At 24.1% G+C, this 14,727-nt stretch overlaps 1 protein-coding gene across 8 annotated transcripts in view; it reads right to left on the bottom strand.

Moving 5' to 3' along the window:
• Positions 1 to 14,727, bottom strand: part of LOC102672345 (acetylcholine receptor subunit alpha-like) — a 277,309-nt gene that overhangs the window by 71,866 nt on the left and 190,716 nt on the right. For all 8 annotated transcript variants that reach the window (XM_006615784.2, XM_006615785.2, XM_031510520.1 and 5 more), the window contains one exon: positions 816 to 931. In XM_006615784.2, coding sequence (XP_006615847.1) covers positions 816 to 931 — 116 coding nt within the window. The remainder of the gene's footprint in view (positions 1 to 815; positions 932 to 14,727) is intronic.

Raw genomic sequence — 14,727 nt, 5'->3', positions numbered from 1 at the left:
TTTTATATCGAAAATTTTTCATTAATGCTTCTAACAGACGGTGATTTTTTTTTTTTTTTTACAGCGAAATTCTGTCAAACGACAAGCAAGATGTCCATTCCCTCGTCCATTCACTCGATCGATTGAAATTCCGGTTGCAATTTAGAAGCGTCTGACCATTCCTCCGACTGTCTGACCATAGCAACGATATTCCACTTACGCGACGAGTCGTTTAAATATCTAACAGAAACCTATTCGACCGAATGTCACGTCATCCTTCGAGAAAAAAAAAAGAAAGAAAGAAAAAAAAAAACCCGCAAAAATATCAGACATTGAATTTTCCTTGGATCCAGACACGTTTAATTGCTTGTGACAATGCCCGCCTGCCCGACCTGCCTGATAAAGGACATTTAATAAACGCCAAACTGTTTTCCTAAAAATTTCAGCATTCGCATTTTTATACTTCTTTTTTTTTTTAATCTTTTCTTATTGTTATTATAGAATTATTTTTTTCTATATACATACAGTGAATAACAAAAGTATTTGGCATATTATTTCACTCGTTTACGAAATTTCATTAAAATTATTCATTGAAATTAGGGGAATATTCTTGTAAAATGATGAAAAGATATGAACATTTTTGTAATTGATTTGAAATCAATATTTAAAAATTCGATTAATTTGAAATAAGTGAATATTATTTTTATTTTACATGCAATGAAAGTTAAAAAATCGTGGAATAATCGAGTATTGAAAATACGTAAGAAATATCGAGAAATAGTTAAAAATATATATATTTGGAAAACTTTTATTTATGAATAATGTAATATGCTCACCGTACTGCAGGTACTTCTAAAATATCCCATTCTACCGACATGTAGAATTCGGAGAGGTCGACTCCGACATCCACCACATTGCTTCCCGATTTCTCATCCATATGCCTTAGATCGACCTGCTCGAAACAAAAGAGTCGTCTGCATTAGCATCTTTCTCGCATAGATTTTTTTCTAAATTATTAATTTTCATGCCCACGTAGTTTACTTTTTAACAGACGAACCTGCAGCCTAGATGACAACACTCTTTTCTTACTTTTTGATTAATATGGATTAATTAGGCTAGTTCGATCGATTGAAAGATTGAAAAAAATTAAAATATTTAAATTTTTTAAAAATAGCATTCTTTTTTTTATTTTGCGTATTTTAATTTCTATAATTTTATTATTTTGTAATATTATTATGAGAGAGTGAGAGTTTAACAAATATTTTTATTCGAAGAGAAGTTTATTTCTTTCAATTCATCAAAGGCAAATATTTGTAATTTTTATATATATTTATTTTCCGATAAAATATTTCTTTTATTTTATATTCATGGTATCAAAAATATTATTAAATAAAATATAATAATAAATATAATAATAATCGAATCTACTTCATTAATATTTAAATGCTATAACAAATATAACAGTAAATAAATATTTTTTATAGTCATTATATATTTCTTTCATATTTCTTCTAATATATTAAAATAATAAGAAAATATGAAAACAAATTTTTTCTAGTTGTATATAGAAGGATTATCAAATATTTTCTTATTAAATAATTAACTCTATCGTATTGTTAAAAATATCAATTTTCAATTCTTCGATCCAGAGTATCAATATCATAATTAATGACGAAAAAAATTTTTAAAAGTGACAAATAAATTAATTTACAAAAAAAAAGACATAGAAACCAGCTTTCAGAATTCGGCTAAAATTCTTGGTATCGAATTAACCACATTAAAAGGTGTTTCCTTGGCTGCAAGTTAGTTGTTACGGGCTAAGTACGAACAATAAATTCCGAAATGAAAGTTAAAGTGCATGTCTCGTGATGCACTTAGTGTTCGCAAAAGCGCAACGGGAGCAAAACACTAATAAATAGTCTGGATGAAAATGGACCGCTCAATCGTGAAGGTCCAGAAAGAATCTATATAATAATCAACTATCAGCAGAACGTCCTCATTAACTATGCCTTCGCTTTCAACTATTGTGCAGCATGACGAACAAACAAATTCGACACTGAAAAAATCAAACTAATCGCTAAGCAGAGTTCCTAATTTGTTGTTGTCGGAGAAACGAATATTATTATTTTTTTATTTTCATTTTTCTTTTTTTTCTTTTTTAAATTACACGACAATTTTAAGACTAAATCCTGACTTTATTCATTTTCATTCAATCGCGAGATTTGTATCGCGTATATCACTTAAACGAACCGAGTTTACGCGGCAAAATTAAACTAAATGTATCGATGACTACATGTTACATGATTTCTCAGCGTTCGATTTGATCTCTTTTGCGAGAGCTTTTTTTTTTTTTTTCTCTCTAAGCGATTTCAAGCGAATGCTTCGAATTTAAAGCGGTAAACTTGGATGCACAATACCGTGCAAAATTATTACTGTTTATCTTCGTTGATGTTTGAATGAGAAACAAGTAGATATGAGAGTGGTAAGAAATATAAATATCATAATATAACAAGAGTTCGTTTCATACGCAATGCAAGATGCAATTATCATTAAGAAGGAATATTTACATTTTTTAGTCATTAAATTGGTGCAAAATTAATTAAATAATAATTTAATTTAATTAAAAAGTGCGAATTATTGTTCGTTTGTCATTGAAGATAGAAATAATTGTAACTAGTGAATTGAATCAATGTAGTGGTTAAAAGATAAAAATTTATCATGATAACGTGAATAATTCCAAAACATTCCGTAAATAATATCAATGCATCATTCAAAAAGTATTTTACAATTATTATTTTACAAATATTGTCATTTTTTTTAAAATGGAATGACATGTATATCTTTTTATCGATTATGTTTTTGCACGGTATTGTTGTTCGCTAACTGTTTAACTCCTTCAACGTTGCACATTCAGAAACATATTTGTATGCACGTAAACGGTGCACACAAGCAAAACTTCATACATAAAAAAGTATCGACAGAGAAATCTTAAGCAACGATAATACACAAGAACGTCTGCACAACTAGCGCAATATATAATATTAATAATTTGTATGCAATTGCTTGGCTATCGGCGTTCAATAATTAAATATAAACGAAGCGGTGTGCTTCATTTCGAAACTAGAGGGAAATTCGGATGGTGTATGATACATGTAAATAGAATTTAAAAAGAATATTTCGAACAAAATTTCGTAACGATACATATTTAATCATAAATGTTAAGTATGTATTCATAATAATATACAGAGTTACCGACTGATGGTACAAAGAGACGAATCTATATATAAAAATAAGTCAAAAAGAAAAAAATAACGGGGCTTCGTTTTCGAGTAAATCGATATTGGAGATTATTCGTGCATTTGGCTATATCGTAAAAAAGTTTTTGTTGCGTTTGCATTTATGAATGCCATGAATATTATCAAAGTTAAATTTTTATTTGTCATTCTGTTAATATGACAGATAACATGGATCTTAAATACATCTAAGTACATCTAATAATATATCTAAAATCTCTATAATATATTTTTATTATGCATAGAATGTTATTAATTGATTCTATTTTTTCGATTTATTTCGCATATAGAATCATTTCTTTTCAACTTGTACTATCAGTTTGGTAACATCCTATATATTTCTATGGAAAAAATTTTTACTAAATATTACACATGCGAAAACGCATAATTTCCTAAATAATTCTTATTTTTCTTATTAAAATTTCGAAATATCGAAATTTAAAGAAAATAAATTCTAAATATATATTTATATTTATCTATTAACGATTAAATATTAGATAAATAAATTATGAAATACGAATGAATTGTTTTTTAATGGCCAAATTGAAATTAATACTTTATTTTAATAATTAATGATGTATTTAATATTTATTTTTACTTTATTATTTTTAAAAAAATTTTTATTTTATTATTTTTAAAAAAATTTAACAATAAATTTATTTAATATATTCATATTTAATTAATTCTCAATATTCTATGCAAAACATGAAGAGAATAGTATTTTATTAAGAAAGAAATTATATTACAAAAAAAATACACTTTGAAATAAAGGTATTTTTATCGAAATTAAATTTCCATCCAATTTATCGACAGTTTTTGTTCAATTATTTAAAGAATATAATTTGAACGAAATTACGTTAGCAGTAATTAAATTGATATCTGTTAATTTATAATTCGGTTGACTTTAATTTATTTCACTGAAGAATTTAAAAATAACTTATTTTGACGACAAAATCATGTTTTTAAATTTTTAATTATTAAACATTTTATTATTTTTAAATTTATTCTTCCACTTTCATTACTTTATTATTTCTTTGATATATAGAATATATATTTTTATCAAACATTATTTACAAATTATATTTATTAATTACAAAAATCTTCGTATATTACAGAAAATTCATTTTAACTTGAAATTTCTTTTTAATAATTTAAAAAGAATATTTAATTTAATAATTTAAATTAAAAATAATTTAATAACAAATATTTTTTTAATAAAATTACGAATCATACTCTTGACAATATATTTCAAAATTACTGAAAAAAGTAGAATTTCTACAAAAAAACTTCTATGTTTTATATGTTCATAATGTTTCGAGAAAAACAAAATTTTTTTTCTTTGTTAATTTGAATTTTAAATTATGCAAAATTTGCGTTAATGTAGAAAAATATACAAGATATCTCACAAATGATGATACAATCGTGAATGAAAAAATAAATTGAAATATATAGAATACAATTTTTTTCATGAGATTTCAAGTAAATCAAATTATTTTTCAAAAATTTTCAAGTACGAAAAAATTACCTGTTTGTCAATTTTGACATATAGTCACTTATCAAATTTGACATATGAATCGATAGAATTAATATAAAATATATTAAGAATATAAAATAAATTTTTTCCACATAAAAATTAGTTTCTCGAGAAAATTGAAAATTTAAAAAACTCGAAAACATAAAAAGTTGAGCTTCAACGATAAATAAATTTTGTTCTATATTTTTTGCTTATTTTCACACGTAGAACAATTCCAATATCGATCTCTATCCAATCAGGAAATTAATTAATTTTATTTCCATTTGAAAAACTTTCAAATTCGAAAACGAATTTTTCAAATAAAAAAAATTTATATTCTATACTTTCAACTTATTTTTCCGCGTAGAGATCTCTTCCTCCATGATCGTGCCATCATCCGTGAGACATTCTGTGTATCTATCTATCGACGAATTCTTGGATTTCTGTTCAATCGTGATGTATCCGAAGAATGGATTCGCATCAGCAGCGCGGAAGCGAAGTCCAGAATCTCGCAACGAATCGATATTGGAGATGAAACGGTAAAAATATTCGGAATATATTCTTTTCACAGATTTTCCGCTAAGATTCGAAAAGCACTTTCATCTTGGGTGAAAGCACTTGGAGCCCGACAACTTTGCCAAATGTCTTTTTTCGGTGCCTGCAAATCTTATCGATTGTTTCGTACCAATATTCTTTCCAATATTTCTCCCTCTGTTCTTCTCTTCTTTTCGCACAAGATGTTCCATTTTAATCTCGCCATATTATATAATTTTTAAAATTGTTGCTTGCAAAGAAATGATTTAGTAGCAATGAGTTATTTTTGATGAAATCGCATTTCTTCTGAGATAAATCATTGTAATTTAGAAGGTAATTTAGAAGGTAGTTGAAATAAAAATTGAATCAAAAGATTCAATATGTAAATAATATTAAGTATAAAATTTTATTCCATGTTTTGTATTAAATCTTTCATCATATGTGTAGAAATTAATAGTTATTATTATATATTTAGTTAATTAAATATCTAGTTAATTGAATAAAATATTTTTCTGGAATAAAATTCTCTCGTAATTATTTGAATATTAATTGCTTTTTGATATTTTTAGTTCTAAAAATTCATTAAAACAATTTATTGAAATTTATGGAAGAGTCATATCATTTATATTAAATCATTTTCATGAAATGTAAAACAAAAGATCCATTTAGTGATTTAAAAATTTCGGAATAATTTGAAGATATTTTTGTAACATCTCATTTGTATTTAAATCTATAAAAAATTTATAAAGTTTATAATTATTTTTCTATAACAACTTGTTGCAATTACTTGATATTTTAGTAAATTATTATTTTATTTATATATTCCCTAATTTCATTAATTTTTGATCATAATTTGTTAAATTATATTTTAGCATCTTCCATAACATAAATTAAATTATTTGATCATATTATAAAATTTTCACCAAAAACGTTATTGTAATAATTTAATACAAGTAAATAAAGACTTAAATTTTATTTTAAATAATATATATTTTTTATACTTTAATTATTTTTAATTTCCAATTAAAAAATTAATTAATTACCAGATAACTGAGAAGAGGGCAGATACGCTAATCATTTTATAAACTACAATATAAATTTTTTAATATTAAATGCCAATGACGATAATTTTATCGACATAATTTATATTAAAATTCAAAATTAAAAATAAAATACATTTTACATTATTACTGCCTTTGTATAAAAATATGTCGATATTTTTGTCTCATTTATACTTTGCAAATTTCAATAATGATAATAATCATTCATTCGCGATAAATTTACTCAATGAATATTTTCAATATTGACTTATTCAAAAATATATTATTCCACGTTTTTATTTCCTTCTAAATCCCAAATTGACCTTCTTCGAATTATTTACAGTTCAGAAACATCTTGTAGAATTTTCGTTCAAAATTTTTCCTATAATAGGACATCGAGTATCCTAATTGATGCCGACTTGCCCAAGGGTCAAACCTTTATCTCCTTTTTTGGCAGTCATAACGAGTGCTTAACTCGTACCTTTAAGCTACCTAAGCCTTTTCCTGTCGCTCATTTCCATTCTTTCAATCTAATCGATCGCTATTTTTCATTGTCGCTATTTTAATTTTCCTGCCAATTCTAATTTTTTTTTTATTTTGCTTTATTATTTGCTCAAAGATAATTCGTCTTTAAAATTTGTTCAATATTCTTTTGCTGATGTTTCTTTGAGGATAGATACTTTTTCTAACAACAGCCAATTATATTTCTAATCTATTTTAATTTTTTTTTTGCTAAGATGTGTAATAATAATTTAAAAGTAATTAATAATAAAATAAATTTTTTAAGGAAACATTTCATTGTTGATAGTCCAAGTTTGTCGATCGAGGCTTTAAAATAATCAAAAATATGTTGCAATGTCAGATAATTTGTGCAGTGATGTATAAAAATATTCTCTAATGAAAATAAATAATATATTATACATTTATGCATGATGAATAAAAGTGAATTTAGTTTCTCATAATTCAAATGATTCAAATTTAAATGATATATCACGTATTTTTTTAAATTATTTAATTATTTTTCTTATTTGTTAAAGCGAAAACAAATTTTAATCATTTAACAATATTCATATTAAGATATACAATTCTTTTAATCAGATTCTTTTTGTAATGTACATTATAAACGATGTGAAACATTTAGAGATATATAGAATATGGAAAATAAAAAAAAGATGATTATCAGATTCGAAATTGAGTTTTTTTTTTGTACATCGTGAAAGCAGGAATGATCGATGTTGCCAAACGATTATAAATGCTGACAGAAGGAATACGGCGCATAAATCATTTCGACTGAAATTTCGACATTCGTCTTCATTTTATGATGAATAAGGAAATTTTTGTATGACGTGAAAGTTGTGCTTCTGAGAAAAATGAATGAAATAAAATAAGTTTGAATAAAAATAAACATTAATACTTTTTATTATTTCATTAATATTCTTTAATGTAAGTTGCAGCAGTGTTAAATTATGTATTATTTTTTTGAATTTTTCAAATTTTTTCTTAAAATGAAAAGTGATAAGAAACAATTAAGCAAAAATTAATAAGATAAAAATTTTATTGTGTTATGATTATAACACAATGATTAAGTTTATATGAATGTTAAAAGTATTAAATAATTTTCTTAGAAAAAATATAACGAACATAGAAAAGTAATTTAATAATCAATTCTTCGTAAATCTTAATTCCAAAAAGAAAGAAGAAAAATTAAAAAATATCTTGAAATCATTTTCCGATTGAATTTATTAAATATTTATTAAATAGATTATTTACATAAACATTTAATATATAAAAGTTTAAGAAAGAAAAACAGACTATACTTTGAATAAAGTAAATAATAAATAATAAAGTAAATAATACATAAAATGGGAAAATAGAGAAACATAAATATAAAACATCAATAAAAATTGAATGAATTATGATAAAAATTAAAATATAATGTATCTACAATATGAATGTAACATAAATACTTATAATACTTTAAAATAATGCCATTTGAAATCGATATTAACTTCAATATTAATTCTGATCATTCTATTAAAATTTATTTCTATTCAATACTAATTACAAACTTTATAAACAAATATATGCATTGCAAATAATTTAATCGATATTTTAATCTCCACCGCGATTTTATCACAATTTCCAATCGTAAATTTTACTTTTACACCGCTTACAATTACCAAATTGACCAACATATTGTAAATATGCATTAAACTTCAATTTCCACCCAATTTAAATATCCCGATATTTATTATCCGAATATCTCCTTCCCGCCAATTCGAGAATTTCGATTCTCATCGAAATAAAATAGCCGAATATCGCCGATTCCTCGTAATGGCGAATAAAACGCTTACGGATTATCATTTTCGGTTCATTGCCGATAGCGAGATTTTTCGACGAGGCGAACGTAACGAGTTTCGCGAGTTTCCATTATCACCGCTTTGTCGCTATCATTAGGCGAAAATTGCGATCTCTCGTTGAAGTTTGGATCCTGGATGCAATCTCTGCCGGTCATGGCCGCACACTGCACAATCGCCTGTTAAATGGAACATGCGACCGCCCCGGTGAATATTTCACTTTCACTCCGTTCGAGGAGTTCAAATACGTTTCTCTCGAGCATCAGGCGAATTACCGTGAATTTCCATCCTTCTCTGTCGTCCCCACTCTCGTTCCATCCAGCTCGATCGTCCGTTCCGTTTTCAGTGCGGCGTGGCGCGGCGTCCACATATTTACAGTGTTGTTCGCATTGATGTTAAACAGGGTATAGATTGCGCGAAATCGTACGGCCAATAATGAATCGATTGTTCCAAACGTGATATCATGGAATTAAACGTTTGTGCTTGTTCAACAATACCGCGCGATATCCGAATGTTTAAATGCAGAGACATTTGCCATCGTTGGGCAACGAGTTCTGAGTGTTGATGGGAAGAAATTGGACCAAGTTGAACCAAATATCAGAATTATTTTAAATTCTTATCTTGATTTTTGAAATAATTCGAATGAAAGTTTTATTTTACGTTATGTCTGTTATACTGGGTATCTTATACTGATTATCTTAACGTTTTGGTGCCTTGGTATCCTTTTAAAAGGATATTTTTAGATTTGCTCTTTTAGGTTATTTTAACGTAGCTTTGATAGTCCAATATTTTTTTAAAATAATATTCATATTTATATTATTGAAAAATATTTTTTCGCATTTTCGTTGTAATAAATGTCTTATGTTTTTTAATGATAAGATTCAAAAAAAAGAATAAGATTCAATGAATAATTAGGATTATATTTATTTATATTTTTATATTTACTTTATACCTTTCTTTGCCAAATAAACATCACAAAAATATTTGAAATAATTAGTGCAAGTTATATAAAAAATATTATTTCAAATAATTTTAATACATCTTAAAAAATTATTATTTCAATTAATAATTTTATTATTATATTGCAAATAAATATTTTCCATAGATGTATTTTATCATTATGATTAAAAGTGAATTTTTGAATGAATAAATATCATTTTAATTAAATTGTTTCAATAAGATTTGAATTTATATAGTTCGAACAATATTGATATTCAACTTTTTTATTAATCATTTTCAATATTTGAAGTTTTTCTAAAGTGTAATTAAATTTAGAAGTATTCGTTTTTTATATTCAAAAGTTTTCTTCGCATTCATTTTAAATTCAATTTTTGTCAAGTGCAATATTGCATGCAATATTTCAATATGGATGGGACATTTTTTATTCTTCAAAAATTCAACAATTTAATTTAGATATTTATTTAAATTAATCATGTTTTGTTAAAATGAATAAAGTAAAGTAAATTAAAAATAAAAAGAACTTTTTTAAAATTATTACATTTTTTTATTTTTATTCATAAACATATTTTAAATATTCATTATCAATTTATTTTCTCTTCATTTACAAATTTTTTCGATAAAGATGAAAATTAAAATTAACTTTGCATCTAATGAAAGGTAATATTTACATTTCATTGGTGAAATTTAGAAAGCTATGAATATATTATGAAAAACAAAATAATAGCATACATGCCATATATTTCAATATATAATATATAAATATATACGTATATTTATTGGTATTTACAACAATGTAAAGCTAGTTTATATTTTATTCATGCTTATGTTATATTCCTATCAATGAATTAATAACGAGATAATTCAATCGTGAAAAAAATTCATTTGTTTTAATAATTTATAATTAAAGTTTAAGTTTATTAATTGTAATATATTTTTTAATTATGAATTCATATTAATTATAATTCTCCTCTTTTAATAATATGATCTTCTTGTTAAAAATTATTAATAAATATATACGTATATATAAATACACAAATTATTTTAATATTTCTTTCCATATTTCTTAAATTATCCTATAAGTTATAAAAATTCTTTTGTTTTTAAATAAAAATACAAGATAGTATAAATATAGTTAAAATATTATTAAAGCATCTTCTAATATTATTAGTTTTTTTTACGGAAGAAATAGTTTTAAAAAACTTATAACTTGTATATATTTCTTTTTCTTTACTTTATATAAAAAGAAGGATGATTGATTAAAGTATTGTAAAAAAGGAATTGCAATTTAGAAAAACACTATATTGAAATATAGAATTTATTAACAAATATTTTATAAATAATTGTGAAAATATTTGATATAATTTTTATAATAAATCAATTTTTTTTTGTTTGCTTCAAATTGTTTTAAACAATCAGATGAAATAAATAATTGTTATAAAAAGATAAATAAAAGTTATATTCATTTAGGAATATTTCAAAATAAACTTTTGTTATTTTATATATCAATTTGTAGAATATATTTTTATTAAGAAGAAAATTGAATATTTCTGCTTAATCAACTATTATTAATCGATATGTTCGTTATATTGTATAAAATTTTTTATTCAATGAAACTTCGTTAATAAATTCTTTATTTTCCTAGAGATTCTATCGATTCTTTAAAATAATATGAAAATCAAATGAAAAAATTGAAATTATTGAGGAAATTATAAAGATAAAAGTACTATGATACAAAATAATTATATAATATTATAATTTATAAATAATATAAAAGTGTTTTTATAAATTAATTTTTCATTTTTTAAAACTACTCACCTAGAATCAACAATTTTTAAAAAAAATTAAACCTTATATAAAGAAATTTTATTTTACAATTTCTATTTATTTTTATTATAATAAAATAGTCTCCAATTAATTATTTACTTACATATAATTGGAAATTAGACTTTAATTAGTTGTTCATTTATTTTCAAACGCATTTTTCTCAAAAACTATGCATCTAATTTAATTTTCTTATTCTAATTTTCAATCATAACATCTTCCTTTACACCATGAACCAAAAAATCACATTTTAATAATAATAAGTACAATAAGTACAACAATTAATAATAATAAGTACAATTATAGTACAATTCTTCGAATTTCTTCAACACTTCAGTGTCAATCAAAAAATTGATTAATCGACCATATTTTTTTCCCCTCCTTTTTTTCCCCTCATCAACTATCGTAACGGAGTTAAAAATGCAGAACGATTCAATTTCAACGGAGAGACTTATACAGAGATAATTTGTCCAGGTCCCGGTGCCAAAACCCTATAGGAAACCGCAAAAGTTGGCAGACTTTCGCGCAAGATTCACATCGGTGTGAATTTTGCCTCGCAAGTCAAACCGAAATTAATCGCGTTCCTTTCTGCCAGGAACCGCAGACGTATGCACGTCCGTAGTAAACGTAACAAGCCTCCTGAGACCACTCAACAGGTATATACTGCTTTATGAGCCACATCACAGGCTTTTGGTTGAATGACGTCGTGTAAATAACATATAGAGGCTAGACATTCCATATTTAACGCTTACGTATCAGCGTTATAATTTTATGGATACACGAGGCTCGAAACACTGCAAATAAATGAGATTACACGTTCATCTTCGATTTCACAAATAATTAAATCGACGTCACGTTGTTTTACAATTACACGTAAGAATGATTTTACTTGAAAGATGAAGTTACTTTTCAAAATAATGCAAGTAATATTATATTATTATATAGTATATATTATATATATCTAATGATATGGAATTTTGTGAATAAAAAAAAAATGGAATTTGAGATGAATGAAAATTTAAATCAAATATAAATCTTTTATGTATAAAATTATATAATTTTTTAAAAAATATTTTCTATCATCATTTTCTATCATCAAATCATGGGATTATTATTTTTAGTATTAATATAACAATAATTAATTCAACTTCGTATTTAATTAATTCTTTATATTGATTTGTTCTATGATATGATTACATTATAAAGTTATATATTTGCTTTCAAAATATTGTAATTGATATCAAGGGAGATGTTCTATGTGTTAATTTTACAAAGAAACGAAGATTGAAATTTAGTTTTATTTATTTTAATATGTTTTAAGAATTTGATTATGGAAAATATATATACTTTCTATAGTCATTATATTTTTAAAGACCATAAAATATTATATATTTCTACATGTATGTATATTCGTATACAATTTTATAAGTATATTGAAGTATTACATGATAAAGTTATCTATTTCAAAATATTTCAATTATTGTAATTTTCAAAATATTATAATTAATATCCATGGAGATATTCTATGTGTTAATTTTAAAGAAACGAAGATTGAAATTTAGTTATATATATTTTAATATGTTTTAAAAATTTGATATTATAAAAAATATATAATATATATTTTCTATAATTATTATATTTTTAAAGAGCATAAAACATTAAATATTTCCACGTATATGTATATTCGTACAATTTTATAAATATATTATAATAAAAAGCAGTTTAAATTTCGAGTTTCGAATAAAAAAAAATATTTAACCTAAGTTTTATTTTCTATCTCAATTATTTTATTTGCGTGTATCTAAAAAAATCTTAAAAAAAAATTTATTTATATCTATTTTCAAAGCTGTTTATATTGAACTTTGAACGATATCAAATTTTCGAATTCAATTTTAATTTCAAAAACAATTCCAAATTTGTATTGTCAAAAAAGTCAAAGCAAGCAGTATTTTAGAAATAAGACACATATATTTTAGAAATAAATATTTAAATCATTAGAAAATTATTTAGAAATAAATTTGATACTCTCTATTTTTTCAATTTAATAATTAAAATTTTAAATTTGCTTCTATTATTGTTCTAGTTCCAAATGATCAAATTTATATATTCCTCGTGAAAAATGTTTTAGTAAAATATAATTTCATTTTGTAATAAGCAAAAAGTAGAAGATAGAACATATAGAATATAATATGCAATAAAAAAGCATAATAATTGATAATAACTAGTCTTCCATTAATTGGTTCTTCTTTTATTTTCATTATGAATTTATTTTAATATTTAACTTGTAAAACATTTCCAATAAAAAAAGATTACATTTTGAATACATTGGAAAGAAGATATTCTATTAATAAAGAAAATTGCACCTCCAATATATTAATAAGTAAAAAATGAAACACTCAAATTCGTTTCAACAAAAATTTTGAAAATAAGAGTGTTATAGAATACCGGTTACGTCATAAAAAATGATAAAAATAGCTTTACATTATGCATCACATTTTTTATCTCATTATTTATTTCACAAACTAATTAAACGCAATTTGATGTTTAAAAAATGATAAATGTACCTACATCACTACCTCTCCGTGACGTTTGTCGCTACGATTTAACACCGCGTTCGCCATCGTATGGTGAACTAAAACGCAGTGAGACGGATTGAATTAATTAAAAAGGCTCGCGCATGAGAGATTGTTTTCATCGCAGTGAAAATTTTAATGAACTTCAACGGTGGTCGGCCGCCGTCATAGAGGCTTAACACGCTAGAAAATAGCATCAAAGTTAGATTTAAGGCAACGGTGTGTGCAATTAATCATGCCGCGATTAATCGCCAAAAAAGAAACTATATTCAGAAGTGTTCAGAAATTAATCGAGATTGGTGTGATCAAATATTACGAACACTTGATAAAGACGTTTCATCCAATTGAATGAACACGTGGATATATGTTGTTATTTTTTTTTTTTTTGAAAAATAAAATAAAATGTTGAAGTTTTCGAAAATTTCTTGACACATGAATTGATAATAGAATTAATTTAATCGATTTTTTCAAAGGAAATTTCTTAAACGATATAATTTGGAAAAAATTTTATTCTTATTATTTCTTCTTTCTTATTTTTTAAAAAAAAATCGTCTTGTTACTCGGTCTACAGATATAATATGATGAACGAATTTAATAATTTCGGTTGAAAAAAATATATAATGCACGGGGTGTATAAAAAGAGTTTTCGGTGAGGTT

Source organism: Apis dorsata, unplaced genomic scaffold, assembly GCF_000469605.1.
Source record: "Apis dorsata unplaced genomic scaffold, Apis dorsata 1.3 scaffold_235, whole genome shotgun sequence".
Taxonomy (NCBI): domain Eukaryota; kingdom Metazoa; phylum Arthropoda; class Insecta; order Hymenoptera; family Apidae; genus Apis; species Apis dorsata.
This window is presented reverse-complemented; position numbering and strand designations above follow the sequence as displayed.